Source organism: Crinia signifera, chromosome 4 (assembly GCF_055691185.1).
Source record: "Crinia signifera chromosome 4, ASM5569118v1, whole genome shotgun sequence".
Lineage (NCBI taxonomy): Eukaryota > Metazoa > Chordata > Amphibia > Anura > Myobatrachidae > Crinia > Crinia signifera.
In genome coordinates, this window is record NC_139220.1 from 337,216,361 (window position 1) to 337,235,339 (window position 18,979).

Here is an 18,979-nt window from a genome sequence, read left to right on the forward strand (position 1 = left end):
GCTGTCTCCATCTCATCCTCAGTACTCGCCCCAATACTCTGAAGATAGTTGACGTTAACAGTACGACTATAGAGGAAATTGCTATAGATGACCAGGACATATACTGCCCATACAGCGCCGTGGGGCGAGTACAGGTGAGTGCCACAGATTATCCTGGGGCAGGGCTGGTGTACCTCTCTATACACACACATCTCTCTGTACTGCAGGCAGGGCTGGTGTACCTCTCTATACACACACATCTCTCTGTATTGCAGGCAGGGCTGGTGTACCTCTCTATACACACATCTCTGTACTGCAGGCAGGGCTGGTGTACCTCTCTATACACACACATCTCTCTGTATTGCAGGCAGGGCTGGTGCACCTCTCTATACACACACATCTCTCTGTACTGCAGGCAGGGCTGGTGTACCTCTCTATACACACACATCTCTCTGTATTGCAGGCAGGGCTGGTGTACCTCTCTATACACACACATCTCTCTGTACTGCAGGCAGGGCTGGTGTACCTCTCTATACACACACATCTCTCTGTACTGCAGGCAGGGCTGGTGTACCTCTCTATACACACACATCTCTCTGTATTGCATGCAGGGGCGGTGTACCTCTCTATACACACACATCTCTCTGTATTGCAGGCAGGGCTGGTGTACCTCTCTATACACACATATCTCTCTGTATTGCAGGCAGGGCTGGTGTACCTCTCTATACACACACATCTCTCTGTACTGCAGGCAGGGCTGGTGTACCTCTCTATACACACACATCTCTCTGTACTGCAGGCAGGGCTGGTGTACCTCTCTATACACACATCTCTCTGTACTGCAGGCAGGGCTGGTGTACCTCTCTATATACACATCTCTGTACTGCAGGCAGGGCTGGTGTACCTCTCTATACACACACATCTCTCTGTACTGCAGGCAGGGCTGGTGTACCTCTCTATACACACACATCTCTCTGTATTGCAGGCAGGGCTGGTGCACCTCTCTATACACACACATCTCTCTGTACTGCAGGCAGGGCTGGTGTACCTCTCTATACACACACATCTCTCTGTACTGCAGGCAGGGCTGGTGTACCTCTCTATACACACACATCTCTCTGTACTGCAGGCAGGGCTGGTGTACCTCTCTATACACACACATCTCTCTGTACTGCAGGCAGGGCTGGTGTACCTCTCTATACACACATCTCTCTGTATTGCAGGCAGGGCTGGTGCACCTCTCTATACACACACATCTCTCTGTACTGCAGGCAGGGCTGGTGTACCTCTATACACACACATCTCTCTGTACTGCAGGCAGGGCTGGTGTACCTCTCTATACACACACATCTCTCTGTACTGCAGGCAGGGCTGGTATACCTCTCTATACACACACACATCTCTCTGTACTGCAGGCAGGGCTGGTGTACCTCTCTATACACACACATCTCTCTGTACTGCAGGCAGGGCTGGTATACCTCTCTATACACACACATCTCTCTGTACTGCAGGCAGAGCTGGTGTACCTCTCTATACACACACATCTCTCTGTACTGCAGGCAGGGCTGGTGTACCTCTCTATACACACACATCTCTGTACTGCAGGCAGGGCTCGTGTACCTCTCTATACACACATCTCTCTGTACTGCAGGCAGGGCTGGTGAACCTCTCTATACACACACATCTCTCTGTACTTCAGGCAGGGCTGGTGTACCTCTCTATACACACATCTCTCTGTATTGCAGGCAGGGCTGGTGTACCTCTCTATACACACACATCTCTCTGTACTGCAGGCAGGGCTGGTGCACCTCTCTATACACACACATCTCTCTGTACTGCAGGCAGGGCTGGTGCACCTCTCTATACACACACATCTCTCTGTACTGCAGGCAGGGCTGGTGTACCTCTCTATACACACACATCTCTCTGTACTGCAGGCAGGGCTGGTGTACCTCTCTATACACACACATCTCTCTGTACTGCAGGCAGGGCTGGTGTACCTCTCTATACACACACACACACATCTCTCTGTACTGCAGGCAGGGCTGGTGCACCTCTCTATACACACACATCTCTCTGTACTGCAGGCAGGGCTGGTGTACCTCTCTATACACACACACATCTCTCTGTACTGCAGGCAGGGCTGGTGTACCTCTCTATACACACACACACATCTCTCTGTACTGCAGGCAGGGCTGGTGTACCTCTCTATACACACACATCTCTCTGTACTGCAGGCAGGGCTGGTGAACCTCTCTATACACACACATCTCTCTGTACTGCAGGCAGGGCTGGTGTACCTCTCTATACACACACATCTCTCTGTACTGCAGGCAGGGCTGGTGTACCTCTCTATACACACACATCTCTCTCTGTACTGCAGGCAGGGCTGGTGTACCTCTCTATACACACACATCTCTCTGTACTGCAGGCAGGGCTGGTGTACCTCTCTATACACACACATCTCTGTATTGCAGGCAGGGCTGGTGTACCTCTCTATACACACACATCTCTCTGTATTGCAGGCAGGGCTGGTGTACCTCTCTATACACACACATCTCTCTGTACTGCAGGCAGGGCTGGTGTACCTCTCTATACACACATCTCTGTACTGCAGGCAGGGCTGGTGTACCTCTCTATACACACACATCTCTCTGTACTGCAGGCAGGGCTTGTGTACCTCTTTATACACACACACATCTCTCTGTACTGCAGGCAGGGCTGGTGTACCTCTCTATACACACACATCTCTCTGTACTGCAGGCAGGGCTGGTGTACCTCTCTATACACACACATCTCTCTGTATTGCAGGCAGGGCTAGTGCACCTCTCTATACACACACATCTCTCTGTACTGCAGGCAGGGCTGGTGTACCTCTCTATACACACACATCTCTCTGTACTGCAGGCAGGGCTGGTGTACCTCTCTATACACACACATCTCTCTGTACTGCAGGCAGGGCTGGTGTACCTCTCTATACACACACATCTCTCTGTACTGCAGGCAGGGCTGGTGTACCTCTCTATACACATATCTCTCTGTATTGCAGGCAGGGCTGGTGTACCTCTCTATACACACACATCTCTCTGTACTGCAGGCAGGGCTGGTGTACCTCTCTATACACACACATCTCTCTGTATTGCAGGCAGGGCTGGTGTACCTCTCTATACACACACACACATCTCTCTGTACTGCAGGCAGGGCTGGTGCACCTCTCTATACACACACATCTCTCTGTACTGCAGGCAGGGCTGGTGTACCTCTCTATACACACATCTCTCTGTATTGCAGGCAGGGCTGGTGTATCTCTCTATACACACACATCTCTCTGTACTGCAGGCAGGGCTGGTGTACCTCTCTATACACACACATCTCTCTGTATTGCAGGCAGGGCTGGTGCACCTCTCTATACACACACACACACACATCTCTCTGTACTGCAGGCAGGGCTGGTGTACCTCTCTATACACACACATCTCTCTGTACTGCAGGCAGGGCTGGTGTACCTCTCTATACACACACATCTCTCTGTATTGCAGGCAGGGCTGGTGCACCTCTCTATACACACACATCTCTCTGTACTGCAGGCAGGGCTGGTGTACCTCTCTATACACACACATCTCTCTGTACTGCAGGCAGGGCTGGTGTACCTCTCTATACACACACACACATCTCTCTGTACTGCAGGCAGGGCTGGTGCACCTCTCTATACACACACACATCTCTCTGTACTGCAGGCAGGGCTGGTGTACCTCTCTATACACACACACACACATCTCTCTGTACTGCAGGCAGGGCTGGTGTACCTCTCTATACACACATCTCTCTGTACTGCAGGCAGGGCTGGTGTACCTCTCTATACACACACATCTCTCTGTACTGCAGGCAGGGCTGGTGTACCTCTCTATACACACATCTCTCTGTACTGCAGGCAGGGCTGGTATACCTCTCTATACAGACACATCTCTCTGTACTGCAGGCAGGGCTGGTGTACCTCTCTATACACACACATCTCTCTGTACTGCAGGCAGGGCTGGTGTACCTCTCTATACACACACATCTCTCTGTATTGCAGGCAGGGCTGGTGTACCTCTCTATGCACACACATCTCTCTGTACTGCAGGCAGAGCTGGTGTACCTCTCTATACACACACATCTCTCTGTACTGCAGGCAGGGCTGGTGTACCTCTCTATACACACACATCTCTCTGTATTGCAGGCAGGGCTGGTGTACCTCTCTATACACACACATCTCTCTCTACTGCAGGCAGGGCTGGTGTACCTCTCTATACAGACACATCTCTCTGTACTGCAGGCAGGGCTGGTGTACCTCTCTATACACACACATCTCTCTGTATTGCAGGCAGGGCTGGTGTACCTCTCTATACACACACATCTCTCTGTATTGCAGGCAGGGCTGGTGCACCTCTCTATACACACATCTCTCTGTACTGCAGGCAGGGCTGGAGTACCTCTCTATACACACACATCTCTCTGTACTGCAGGCAGGGCTGGTGTACCTCTCTATACACACATCTCTCTGTACTGCAGGCAGGGCTGGTGTACCTCTCTATACACACACATCTCTCTGTACTGCAGGCAGGGCTGGTGTACCTCTCTATACACACATCTCTCTGTACTGCAGGCAGGGCTGGTATACCTCTCTATACAGACACATCTCTCTGTACTGCAGGCAGGGCTGGTGTACCTCTCTATACACACACATCTCTCTGTACTGCAGGCAGGGCTGGTGTACCTCTCTATACACACACATCTCTCTGTATTGCAGGCAGGGCTGGTGTACCTCTCTATGCACACACATCTCTCTGTACTGCAGGCAGAGCTGGTGTACCTCTCTATACACACACATCTCTCTGTACTGCAGGCAGGGCTGGTGTACCTCTCTATACACACACATCTCTCTGTATTGCAGGCAGGGCTGGTGTACCTCTCTATACACACACATCTCTCTCTACTGCAGGCAGGGCTGGTGTACCTCTCTATACAGACACATCTCTCTGTACTGCAGGCAGGGCTGGTGTACCTCTCTATACACACACATCTCTCTGTATTGCAGGCAGGGCTGGTGTACCTCTCTATACACACACATCTCTCTGTATTGCAGGCAGGGCTGGTGCACCTCTCTATACACACATCTCTCTGTACTGCAGGCAGGGCTGGAGTACCTCTCTATACACACACATCTCTCTGTACTGCAGGCAGGGCTGGTGTACCTCTCTATACACACACACATCTCTCTGTATTGCAGGCAGGGCTGGTGTACCTCTCTATACACACACATCTCTCTGTATTGCAGGCAGGGCTGGTATATGTGAATTATGGCCGGATGGAAGACTTCCAGATGCTGACGATCTGGAAAATAAATGCCACTGGTTCCCTGGTCATCGTGCGTACCGGCCATATTACCTATGCGGAGAAGGTGAGCTCTGCAGCGCTGCAGAACCAGGTATACACCTCTGCGGAGCCATATGTACTAACTCTCTACATCTGCAGGTGTACAACGCAGAGATGGCCGGAGCTGTGGGGGTCCTAATATTTCCTGACACATTTGACACTGCTGTATATGGACACGTAAGTAATATGCAGAACAGACCTGCAGAGTATCTACCCAGTTCTCAGTCTCCTGCTACTTACTGCAGAGCATCTCCCTTGTGTCAACTCTCCTGTTACATCATGCAGAGCGGTTATCCTCATAGCAACGTGTTACCCCCGACACGGGCAGCCCACAATGCTCATCTCATATTCACATACGTACAAACTGATGAGTAGTAACCATTCATGTTCTGATGTTGATGAAGTGTCCTGCTCCTGCCTGTCCTGGTTATCCCTCTTCTACCTGCCCTGCTCCTGCCTGCCCTGCTTATCGCTCTTCTGCCTGACCTGCTCCTGCCTGCCCTGCTTATCGCTCTTCTGCCTGCCCTGCTCCTGCCTGCCCTGCTTATCGCTCTTCTGCCTGCCCTGCTCCTGCCTGCCCTGCTTATCCCTCTTCTACCTGCCCTGCTCCTGCCTGCCCTGCTTATCGCTCTTCTACCTGCCCTGCTCCTGCCTGCCCTGCTTATCGCTCTTCTACCTGCCCTGCTCCTGCCTGCCCTGCTTATCGCTCTTCTGCCTGACCTGCTCCTGCCTGCCCTGCTTATCGCTCTTCTGCCTGACCTGCTCCTGCCTGCCCTGCTTATCGCTCTTCTGCCTGACCTGCTCCTGCCTGCCCTGCTTATCGCTCTTCTACCTGCCCTGCCTATCCTGCTTATCGTTCTTCTATCTGACCTGCTCCTGCCTGTCCTGCTTATCACTCTTCTCCCTGACCTCCTCCTGCCTGTCCTGCTTATGGCCGGTTTCACACACTCCGGCTCCTGCCGGACGGTGAAATCCCGCACGGCCAGGGAGCCGTGCCGCACACATTAGTTGTGAATGGACACTATTGTGTCCATTCACACGGGACGGCCACGGCCCGGCCGCACGGCTGCAGCCGGATCCCGCCACTGGAAGGGACGGCTGCCGGGCTGTGGCCATCCCCTCCATGATAAACTAGTGTGTGCTGCACGGCTTCCTGGCCGTACGTGTTTTCGCTGTCCGGCAGGAGCCGGAGTGTGTGAAACCGGCCTATCGCTCTTCTGCCTGACCTGCTCCTGCCTGCCCTGATTATCGCTCTTCTGCCTGCCCTCCTCCTGCCTGCCCTGCTTATCGCTCTTCTGCCTGCCCTGCTCCTGCCTGCCCTGCTTATTGCTCTTCTGCCTGCCCTGCTCCTGCCTGCCCTGCTTATCGCTCTCCTCCTGCCCTGCTCCTGCCTGTTCTGCTTATCGCTCTTCTACCTGCCCTGCTCCTGCCTGTCCTGCTTATCGCTCTTCTGTCTGCCCTGCTCCTGCCTGTCCTGCTTATCGCTCTTCTGTCTGCCCTGCTCCTGCCTGTCCTGCTTATCGCTCTTCTGCCTGACCTGCTCCTGCCTGTCCTGCTTATCGCTCTTCTGCCTGACCTGCACCTGCCTGTCCTGCTTATCGCTCTTCTGCCTGACCTGCTTATTGCTCTTCTGCCTGACCTGCTCCTGCCTGTCCTGCTTATCGTTCTTCTACCTGCCCTGCTCCTGCCTATCCTTCTTATCGCTCTTCTGCCTGACCTGCTCCTGCCTGCCCTGCTTATCGCTCTTCTGCCTGACCTGCTCCTGCCTGTCCTACTTCTGCCTGCCCTGATTATCGCTCTTCTGCCTGCCCTGCTCCTGCCTGTCCTGCTTATCGCTCTTCTATCTGCCCTGCCTGCCCTGCTTATCGCTCTTCTGCCTGCCCGGCTCCTGGCTGCCCTGCTTATCGCTCTTCTGCCTGCCCTCCTCCTGCCTGCCCTGCTTATCGCTCTTCTGCCTGTCCTGCTCCTGCCTGCCCTGCTTATCGCTCTTCTGCCTGGCCTGCTCCTGCCTGTCCTGCTTATCGCTCTTCTGCCTGGCCTGCCTGTCCTGCTTATCGCTCTTCTGCCTGACCGGCTCCTGCCTGTCCTGCTTATCGCTCTTCTGCCTGACCTGCTCCTGCCTGTCCTACTTATCGCTCTTTTGCCTGACCTTCTCCTGCCTGTCCTACTTATCGCTCTTTTGCCTGACCTTCTCCTGCCTGTCCTACTTATCACTCTTCTTCCTGGCCTGCTTAGCACTTTGCTGCCTGTTCTGCCCCTCCTGTCCTGCTCCTACCAGTCCCACCTCTCTTGTCCTGCTCCAGCCTGTCCTGCCCCTATCTGTCCTACTGCTGCTGGTCTAGCTTTTCCCTGTCCTGGCCCTCCTGTCCTGCTCCTACCTGTACCACCTCTCTTGTCCTGCTCCAGCCTGTGCTGCCCTCCTGTCCTGCTCCTACCTGTCCCACCTATCTTGTCCCGCTCCAGCCTGTCCTGCTTATCGCTCTTCTGCCTGCCCTGCTTATCGCTCTTCTGCCTGCCCTGCTCCTGCCTGTTCTGCTTATCGCTCTTCTGCCTGCCCTGCTCCTGCCTGCCCTGCTTATCGTTCTTCTGACTGCCCTGCTCCTGCCTTTCCTGCTTATCGCTCTTCTGCCTGACCTGCTCCTGCCTGCCCTGCTTATCGCTCTTCTGCCTGACCTGCTCCTGCCTGTCCTACTTCTGCCTGCCCTGATTATCGCTCTTCTGCCTGCCCTGCTCCTGCCTGTCCTGCTTATCGCTCTTCTACCTGCCCTGCCTGCCCTGCTTATCGCTCTTCTGCCTGCCCGGCTCCTGGCTGCCCTGCTTATCGCTCTTCTGCCTGCCGTCCTCCTGCCTGCCCTGCTTATCGCTCTTCTGCCTGTCCTGCTCCTGCCTGCCCTGCTTATCGCTCTTCTGCCTGGCCTGCTCCTGCCTGTCCTGCTTATCGCTCTTCTGCCTGGCCTGCCTGTCCTGCTTATCGCTCTTCTGCCTGTCCTGCTTATCGCTCTTCTGCCTGGCCTGCCTGTCCTGCTTATCGCTCTTCTGCCTGACCGGCTCCTGCCTGTCCTGCTTATCGCTCTTCTGCCTGACCTGCTCCTGCCTGTCCTGCTTATCGCTCTTCTGCCTGTCCTGCTTATCGCTCTTCTGCCTGGCCTGCCTGTCCTGCTTATCGCTCTTCTGCCTGACCGGCTCCTGCCTGTCCTGCTTATCGCTCTTCTGCCTGACCTGCTCCTGCCTGTCCTGCTTATCGCTCTTCTGCCTGTCCTGCTTATCGCTCTTCTGCCTGGCCTGCCTGTCCTGCTTATCGCTCTTCTGCCTGACCGGCTCCTGTCTGTCCTGCTTATCGCTCTTCTGCCTGACCTGCTCCTGCCTGTCCTGCTCCTGCCTGTCCTACTTATCGCTCTTTTGCCTGACCTTCTCCTGCCTGTCCTACTTATCGCTCTTTTGCCTGACCTTCTCCTGCCTGTCCTACTTATCACTCTTCTTCCTGGCCTGCTTAGCACTTTGCTGCCTGTTCTGCCCCTCCTGTCCTGCTCCTACCAGTCCCACCTCTCTTGTCCTGCTCCAGCCTGTCCTGCCCCTCTCTGTCCTACTGCTGCTGGTCTAGCTTTTCCCTGTCCTGGCCCTCCTGTCCTGCTCCTACCTGTACCACCTCTCTTGTCCTGCTCCAGCCTGTGCTGCCCTCCTGTCCTGCTCCTACCTGTCCCACCTATCTTGTCCCGCTCCAGCCTGTCCTGCCCCTCTCTGTCCTGCCCCTCCTGTTCTGCCCCTTTCTGCCCTGCCGCTACTGGTCTAGCTTTTCCCTGTCCTGCCCCATATGTCCTGCTTATGCCAGTCCCACCTCTCTTGTCCCGCTCCAGCCTGTCCTGCCCCTCCTGTCCTGCCCCTCTCTGTCCTGCCGCTGCTGGTCTAGATTTTCCCTGTCCTGCCCCTCCTGTCCTGCTCCTACCTGTCCCACCTCTCTTGTCCTGCTCCAGCCTGTCCTGCCCCTCTCTATCCTGCCCCTCTTGTCCTGCCCCAGCCTGTCCTGCCCCAGCCTGTCCTGCCGCTGCTGGTCTAGCTTTTCCCCGTCCTGCCCCTCCTGTCCTGCTCCAGCCTGGCCCGCTCCTTCTTGTGCTGTTGGTCTCATCTTTGCATAGGCAAATGCAGGGGGGGTTTCCTGTTGCACAGAAACCCCCTCCTCTTGGCAAGTGGTTCATATTATGACAATAGCAATGGAATATACTATGATTACTGGAGCTGCCACCACATCATGTAGTGTAAGGGACAGCAGTTTCTTCTACCAAGTTTGCTGTGTGTGTGCATCTGAGTCCTCAATCAGTGCACTGGACCAGAGAACAGCTGCCAGGAAGAAGACACAGGAGCCTTACCATGAGGTGGGAGAATGTGTGCTTTGAAAGTGCAATACTGGTTTTATTATGTTTGAGTGTTTATTAATTATGAGATGTTTACCCTTCTCCTGACTACTTAATTATATTATTTAAAAGTTTAATATGGCCTATAATATAGTATATAATTAGACATATATAGTGTTATATATTAGTTCTGTATTCCATACAGTTTCCAGTGTATAAAAGACCAGTGTAGTTCTAGCGCGCCCCAGACTCCCGCTCTTGCTCCATTGTTCCACAGAGTGGTAATTTGTGTGCTGCATTTGTAAACCCCCCCTAGAAATCCTGCGTTTGCCAATGCCCTGTCCTTTCTGTCCGTCTGGTACCTGACTGGCTGGGTGATCTTACATGATTCCCTTTCTGTTTCCAGGTTCATCTCGGCACTGGAGATCCAAACACTCCGGGTTTCCCATCCTTCAATCACACCCAGTTTCCCCCCTTCAAATCATCTGGCCTTCCAAAAATCCCAGCCCAGCCAATCACAAGAAATGCTGCACAGACATTACTCAGGTAGCAACGTGGTAATACACAGTCATACAGCGCTGACCAGTAACATTTATCTCTATATACTACAGAATGATGGGGTGTTATGTGTACTGATACAGCTTCTACCGCCATGCCTAATTGTTCCCTGCATGTGGCAGCTGTGCCCGGTAGTGTATAGGTTGTTCCCAGTGTGTGGCAGCTGTGCCCGGTAGTGTATAGGTTGTTCCCAGTGTGTGGCAGCTGTGCCCGGTAGTGTATAGGTTGTTCCCAGTGTGTGGCAGCTGTGCCCAGTAGTGTATATGTTGTACCCTGCATGTGGCAGCTGTGCCCGGTAGTGTGTTGGCTATTCCCGGCGTGTGGCATCTGTGCCCAGTAGTGTGTTGCCTGTTCCTGGTGTGTGGGAGCTGTGCCCGGTAGTGTGTTGGCTGTTCCTGGTGTGTGGGAGCTGTGCCCAGTAGTGTGTTGGCTGTTCCTGGTGTGTGGCAGCTGTGCCCGGTAGTGTGTTGGCTGTTCCTGGTGTGTGGCAGCTGTACCCGGTAGTGTGTTGGCTGTTCCCGGTGTGTGGCAGCTGTGCCCAGTAGTGTGTTGCCTGTTCCTGCTGTATGGCAGCTGTGCCCAGTAGCGCGTTTTCTGTTCCCGGAGTGTGGCAGCTGTGCCCAGTAGCACGTTGGCTGTTCCTGGTGTGTGGCAGCTGTGCCCAGTAGCGCGTTGGCTGTTCCCGGTGTGTGACAGCTGTGCCTGGTATCGTGTAGGTTGTTCCCGGTGTAAGGCAGCTGTGCCCAGTAGTGTATAAGTTGTTCCCGATGTGTGGCAGCTGTGCCCGGTAGCATGTTGGCTGTTCCCGGCATGTGGCAGCTGTGCCCGGTAGCGTGTTAGCTGTTCGCAGCATGTGGCAGCCACGCATAGATACCTGAAATCCACAAGTTATTTACATGCAGACAGTGGTGAATTTCCCATTAGGTACATGACTGGCGTGGCTCCTGTGAGCCCAAAATTTACCAATAACTGCAAACTACACCATGGGGGTGGGCAGCGGGGTCTGGACACCTGGTAGCTGCCGGGAGCTGTAGCGGGGTGCCGGGCGGCGGGGCACAAAGCAGCTGCTGAATTTAAAATAATATTTTCAAAAGACTGGATGGCCGGTTATTGACTGAGAGAATCCTCTCGGCCAATCAGCGGCCGGCCAGCCTTTTGAAAATATATTTTTTTAATTCAGCAGCTGCTTCGTGCCCTCTACCGCTTCCCGCCACTACCAACTGCCTGGACCCTGCGCTGCCAGCCCCTGCACATAGGTGTGTGCTAGTGGTGATTCACTGCTGGCAGACACCTATGGATCACTGGTGGCAGTGGCACAACTATTAATTTAGCCCCCCCTGCCAAAAATGTTTGTGTCCCCCTACCCCCATGCTATTTTTGGTAAGACAAAAAATAATAATAACAATAATATAGATATACAGAACAGACTCTTGTTTCGCGCCACTTAATTAGTGATAACTGTGTTTGGGCTTCCGGACTTACACGGACCCCTGTTGGATGGGGACAAGGAGAATGTGGATGGCAGTTGTAAGTTGGCGCCCCTTATTGAGACCTTTAGTAATTGGGTCTGTATAGCCTTAACTCAGATTTCAAAACAATAAAAGTAAAGTCCAAAATTCATACAAATTTATTAAAATGTCTCTTGTTCCACACAACAGTGGTGGTTGTTTCAGACCATAAAAAGTTCAGTGGTATAATTCATAACAGCACATAGACGATCCAACGCGTTTCGTCCCTACACGGGACTTCATCAGGGGTTCGCTATAAACATAAACATACATATATTCTTAAAAATATACATAACAATTCGTACATCTATTACTTTAATAACAACATAAAAAGGACTTTACTTTTAGAGATATTATTAAAATTAACATTTGATTGGCCAAAATTGTCAAAATATATTGATTGACAATTTGTTACATTCCGGGAAGATGGAAGAACAGGTGATAAGAAGAATAAAAAGAAAAAAAGAAAAAAGGAAAAATTCAGGTTTCCATGAGGTTTGAAGATAATTTGAACCATTGACATACCAAGAGGCATAGATACAATTTCCACAGTTTTCTTGAATAGGATAACTCCGACAAGACGTTAAGCACTAAGTCCTTTAAAGTTCAGAGGTGCCTGGTGGAAAAGATGTGCCATTTTTTAGAGATCACTCTGATAACTCTCTGTTTATAGTGAACCCCTGATGAAGTCCTGTGTAGGCACAAAACGCTTTGGGATCGTCTATGTGCTGTTATGAATTATACCACTGAACTTTTTATGGTCTGAAACAACCACCACTGTTGTGTGGAACAAGAGACATTTTAATAAATTTGTATGAATTTTGGACTTTTATTGTTTTGAAATCTGAGTTAAGGCTATACAGACCCAATTACTAAAGGTCTCAATAAGGGGCGCCAACTTACAACTGCCATTTTATATATATATATATATATATATATATATATATATATATATATATATACACATATATATATACATATACACATATATATATATATACATATACACATATACATACATACAGTGCTATTTTTGTAGGAAAATAGGTTCAGGAACTGTGGGCGGGGGGCAGAAAGTGGGCGGTGATGTGGGAGGAGCTACAAAGGGGCGGGGCATTACATAAAAAAAGAAGAAAATATAATTCCTCACGCCGTCACGCTTATTATGCATATGCCACACACAGAGATTCCCATTATACATATGCCCCACACTGTGATGCTCCATTATACATATGCCACACACCGTGATGCTCCATTATACATATGCCACACACAGAGATGCTCCATTATACATATGCGAGCACACCGTGATGCTCCATTATACATATGCCACACACAGAGATGCTCCATTACACATATGCCACACACCGTAATGCTCCATTATACATATGCGAGCACACCGTGATGCTCCATTATACATATGCCACACACAGAGATGCTCCATTACACATATACCACACACCGTGATGCTCCATTATACCTATACCACACACCGTGATGCCCATTATACATATGCCACACACCATGATGCTCCATTATACATATGCCACACACCGTGATGCCCATTATACATATACCACACACCGTGATGCTCCATTATACATATGCCACACCGTGATGCTCCATTATACATATGCCACACACAGTGATGCTCATTATACATATGCCACACACCGTGATGCTCCATTATACATATGCCACACACCGTGATGCTCCATTATACATATGCCACACACCGAGATGCCCATTATAAATATGCCACACACCGAGATGCCCATTATACATATGCCACACACAGAGATGCCCATTATACATATGCCACACACAGAGATGCCCATTATACATATGCCACACACCGTGATGCTCCATTATACATATGCCACACACCGTGATGCCCATTATACATATGCCACACACCGTGATGCACCATTATACATATGCCACACACCGTGATGCTCCATTATACATATGCCACACCGTGATGCACCATTATACATATACCACACACCGTTATGCTCCATTATACATATGCCACACACCGAGATGCCCATTATAAATATGCCACACACCGAGATGCCCATTATACATATGCCACACACAGAGATGCCCATTATACATATGCCACACACCGAGATGCCCATTATACATATGCCGCACACAGAGATGCCCATTATACATATGCCACACACAGAGATGCCCATTATACATATGCCACACACCGAGATGCCCGTTATACATATGCCACACACAGAGATGCCCATTAAACATATGCCACACACAGAGATGCCCATTACATATTTGACACATAAGTGCCACTTACCTACATGCTCAATGCCCCTCACCAGCATATATTTACATGACACCCCCAACATACATTTACTTGACCCCCCTCCCCAGCACATATGTACATGACCCCCCAGCATACATTTACATATTACATATGGTGGCCGATTAATGTTGAATTAGGCCCTATATGAGTACACACACACACCTTTCCCCTCAATGACTTAAAAAATTATGCATCCTCACAAACACAGAGACCTACATTTTATTATAGATCATCCTCCACCCCCACTTCATCCATCCACTGTGCGGCTGTAAACTTTAATTTTAGTGGGGGGGGGGGGAGGCTATGGAGGTGGGTTGCTGCCAGCCCTCAGCAGCAGCACTTAGCTGCAGCATTACTCCTCCCGAGCCCTCTGTAGCAGCAGGCACCCCACATACCCAAGCCCTCAGCCTCGGGAGCATCTTCACTCACCCCAAGTGACCTCCTGGGCGCCGACCTCCTCCAGGTGACGTCTCGCTAGCAGCCAGTGAGTTCCTGCGTCCGATCACGGTCCGCACGCTCCGTCCCGCCGTGTATAGATGGCGCCGGCATTTGTACTTTACAGCGCCGCAGCCCCTCTGGCAGCGGCAGCCACAGCACCAAGCACTGCTCAGGTGCTACCGCATGTGGGTGGGCGAGCGGGCGGCCGGCCGCCCGGAGAGCAGTTCTCACTTCAGCCTTGTGGCGTTGACACATGGCTGCCCCGGCCCCGCGAGCTGCTCCCCGGACTCCAGGAGCGAGACGTGCTGCTGCTAAAATTCATATCTCCCGCTGAACTGCTAGCCAATAGGCGCTTGCGGTCCAGCAGCCACCAGTTGATTGGCTGCTGGACCGCAAGCACCCATTGGCTAGCGGTCCAGCGTGAGACGTGAATGTTACTGCTGCACGTCTCTCTGCTGGACCTGGACAATAGTGGATTCCATTATTAGCGGGCAGGGGAGCGGGCAGGCGATGCGAGTGCTGGGCGGCCTGGAACAGGTTCCGGAACGCCGTTCCTGATGACGTCATTTTTAATTTGAGCTTCAGGAACGGCGTTCCGGCTGAAAAATAGCCCTGCATACATACATACATACATACATACATACACACACAATAGAGACGACACTTCAGGACTTGAGTTTGAGAAGTGCCACCTTTATTCACAGTCTGCATTATGGGGATTCCATCTCCTTGAGGAAGGTACACAGGCAAGTTGTCTATGTGGCTGCAGCCAATAGACCAGGGCTGGGCAATTGCGGCCCTCCAGATGTTGAGGAACTACACATCCCAGGATGCTTTGCATTAGTTTTGCTATGTGGCCATGCTGAAACTGATGCAAGGCATGCTGGGTTGTGTAGTTCCTCAACATCTGGAGGGCCGCAATTGCCCAGCCCTGCAATAGACTGTGTATAGCTTTACAGATGGCAGGCAGTGGCAGGGCCCTGTCATGATGAGCGCGGCCGCATCCTCTGTATTTGCAGTGTGTCACTGCCTGGGCTTGTGGGTCCGCTCTGGGTGACTGATCAGGTACTGGACGATTGGCTGGTGTAAAAGTAGCTGGCCGAATGTATTGCCTACTCATAGACGGAACCCTAAAGGTGTTGGCTCAACTTCCAATCGGAGGAGCGGTTTTCGCCAGGGACCCCCGCAAGGGGATTTGGACTTTGTGGCTTCTGCCCGGCAGGTAGTGGCCCTCCGACAGAGGTACCTTAAGGATTCGGGGCAACAGTAAACCTACAGCTTTGGCTGTAACACACACTTGAAATAAGTGGAACAGCGCACTGGTCATTTAACGAGAAACTATTATGGCCCAACTGGCGAGTAGCATAGAAGATACGGACTTGCAAACTGAAGATGACCCACTGGGTAAATAATGAAACGACAGGTAGCACTTCTCAGCAAAAGTGAAGACGGCTCACTTGGCGTAAACTGAGGCTCAGGACCCGCTGCTGGAGACGGGGCAAAAACCCAGGGAGCGAGGCTGACGTGAACCTGCTGTGAGGATGCTCAAGGGATCCTGGTAAGTTGTTCCAGCAACAGGAAGCTCCAGGTCCAGGAGTTTTATACCTCCTGCAGGGCTGCAATTAGCTCCAACGGCCACCAGAGGTCACAGGAGAGCAGGGAATTGAACTCCCTGCATAGACTCAGGCAAAATGGTGGCGCCCGTACCCGGAGCTGGCGGTGGACGCATCAGAACCACGAGGAGACGCCACAGCCTGCCCGCTATCCGCCGAGGACTCACAGCTGCCCGTTGAAGCAGCAGAGGGACCGGAGACTCTGGACGGGTAAGTATGGGAGTGGCCCCTGCATCACCATAGTTACACCACTGCCGCCACCTTTCCATCCTGTCACCCCTGCACCTCTCACTTCCCCCTTTCTGCACCTCTCCATCTCCTCTCACTCCCTCCTTCCCTGCACCTCCATGACCACCTGTCTCTGCTGCACTTCTCTATCCACGTCACCTCTCACTCCATCCTAATCTCCCCGTCACACCTCCATTCCCCCAGGGAACAGGGTATGCAGCGCTAAATAAAAACTTGTAAACTGGTTGGATTGACTTCACAATTTATAGTAAGAATTTAAATTGCAAAATATAACAATTGAATAGGCCACATGGCCACACACGGTACAATGAATTATTTAAAAGAATGCATTAAGCAGAAAAGCAGAACTCGGATAGGCTCAATAATCTGTCCGTTCCTAGGGTGCCTGATAGATTAATATTAGGACCGCCTCTGTAAACAGAGTGAATTATAGTAACCGTCGACCTTGCTTGATTTTAGGGAGGAATGGATCCTGATGGAATTAGGAATTTCCCTTTTGCTGTCCAAAGCCCCCTATAATGGAGAGTCCACTTGGAAAAGTGGGGCTTGCCACTGGGTGTCGGTATAACAAACTGATGGTATATCCGGTCCGTTCAGGCTGGTTCGGGCAGATGGAGAATCACAAGTGATTGCTGGAGCTTGTAGTCCGCTTCTGCTGTAGAGTTGGTGTCCACCTTTTTAACGCGTTTCGCTATAAAAAGCTTTCTCAAAGGTAACATGGATGGTGGGAGACTGGTCACTGACCTGGTATTTATACCAGGGTTGCCGACTTTAAAAAAATCCTCTCCGGGAGAAGCCCGGAGAGGAATCTCGCAATACGAGTTTTGGGGGCGGGGCTTAACTGTGACGTCATTAAGCCCCGCCCCCATTACAGCAAATAGCAGAAATAACTGCTATCCATGGAGGGGGCGGGGCTAAAACGTCACGATTGTGCCGTTTTAGCTCCGCCCCCTCCCCTGAGACCCGCGGATTGCGGCATATAAATGCCGCGATCGGGGGGCTCAGTGGGGGTCCCCCTGATTCCGGGAGGGTTGCCCACCCTTCCGGGGGCCGGGAGGAAGGACCCGATTTTCGGGAGACTCCCGCAAATTCCGGGAGGGTCGGCATCCCTGGTCTAGAGATGCTATGTGTCATAGGTTTGTTAAGTATGTTGCGTCTGTGTTCTAGGAAACGTGCTCATAATTTTCCAATAGTACTGTACGTCCAACATACAGTTTTTCACAGTCGCAGGATAGAACATAAATTACATAAGTAGTGTTGCAATTTACAAATGTCGCTAGATTGTGCATTTTTCCTGTAGTTGGTATTGATAAGTTATTTGTAGTTCTTATATGGGGTCAGGTTAGGCATTTTGTGCCACCACATTTGTAACAACCTTTCGGCTTGATAGTTAACCAAGTTGATCCTGTCGTCTTTTCCCTATGTTCTATTTTCAAATGGCTAGAGGCCAGCAGTTGTTTCAAGGATGTACTTTTTTTTAAAACAAAACTGGGTTTCGGAGGGAGGCTTTCTGCTAAACAGGGATCCAGTTTCAGGATGTTAAAGTTTTTCTTGATTATCTTTTTTATTTCAAGGCAGTAGCTATTGTATTTGGCAACATACACTATTTCCTTATCCTGAGGTCGTGTTTTAGGGTGATCTTGGGTTTTTTGAATAATAAGTCCCTTCTGTCAATTTCTAGGACTTCCTTTAAGGCATTATCCAGGAGGCCCTGAGGGTAGCCTCTGCTTATGAATGACTTGGTCATCTCAGTGGCTTGTTCCTTGAAGTGTTCTATGGTTGAGCAATTCCTACGGAGGCGAATGTATTGCCCCTTAGGAATATTCTTTTTCCAAGGTGGATGATGCTGGCTTTTAAAATGCAAGTATGCATTAGTTCCCACTTCTTTGATGTGATTCGTTGTGACAATTTGATTGTTTATAATTTTTAGATCCACATTCAAGAATGTAATGTGTGAAGGGTGGGAAGTAAAGGTGAACTGTAAATTATAAGAATTAGTGTTAAGTGAATTAGCAAAGAACTGTGCTGAGTGTAAATCCCCATCCCAAATTATAAATAAGTCATCAATGTACCTGCCATAGAAGACCAGGCTCGCACCTGAGCCGCCTCCCCACACATGGAGTTCCTCAAAGTCCCCCATGTATAGGTTGGCATAGCTGGGCGCAAATCTGGTCCCCATGGCGGTACCCATTACCTGTAAATAAAATGTGTCAAGAAACAAAAAATAATTGTGCTGAAGTATGAATTTTATCGAGTTGTGTATAAATGATTGAGTCTCTGCCCTCAGGTCATCATCCATCTCCAGTTTTTTGCAATTCTATGTCCCCCCTGCACCACTCGGTCCCCCTGTCCCCCCTACATCACTGTATCATACTTCAATAAAAATTACATATAAATCATAAAAAATACCAAGTATTTTCTAACCTCTTCCAATAGGCTGCAGGTGGGAGATACGGTGGGTGGCAGGCGGCAGGCAGTGACGGGCAATGGGGCGGGCAGACGAGGGAGGGGAAGTCCATGCTAGCAGCCCCGGCTGGGACC

General features: G+C 51.0%; 1 protein-coding gene across 3 annotated transcripts in view; it reads left to right on the forward strand.

The window, feature by feature from the left end:
• The window catches only part of TFR2 (transferrin receptor 2), an 84,736-nt gene that overhangs the window by 40,347 nt on the left and 25,410 nt on the right, over positions 1 to 18,979 (forward strand). For all 3 annotated transcript variants that reach the window (XM_083185846.1, XM_083185845.1, XM_083185847.1), the window contains exons 6-9: positions 23 to 134; positions 5,297 to 5,419; positions 5,494 to 5,571; positions 10,150 to 10,289. In XM_083185846.1, coding sequence (XP_083041972.1) covers positions 23 to 134; positions 5,297 to 5,419; positions 5,494 to 5,571; positions 10,150 to 10,289 — 453 coding nt within the window. The remainder of the gene's footprint in view (positions 1 to 22; positions 135 to 5,296; positions 5,420 to 5,493; positions 5,572 to 10,149; positions 10,290 to 18,979) is intronic.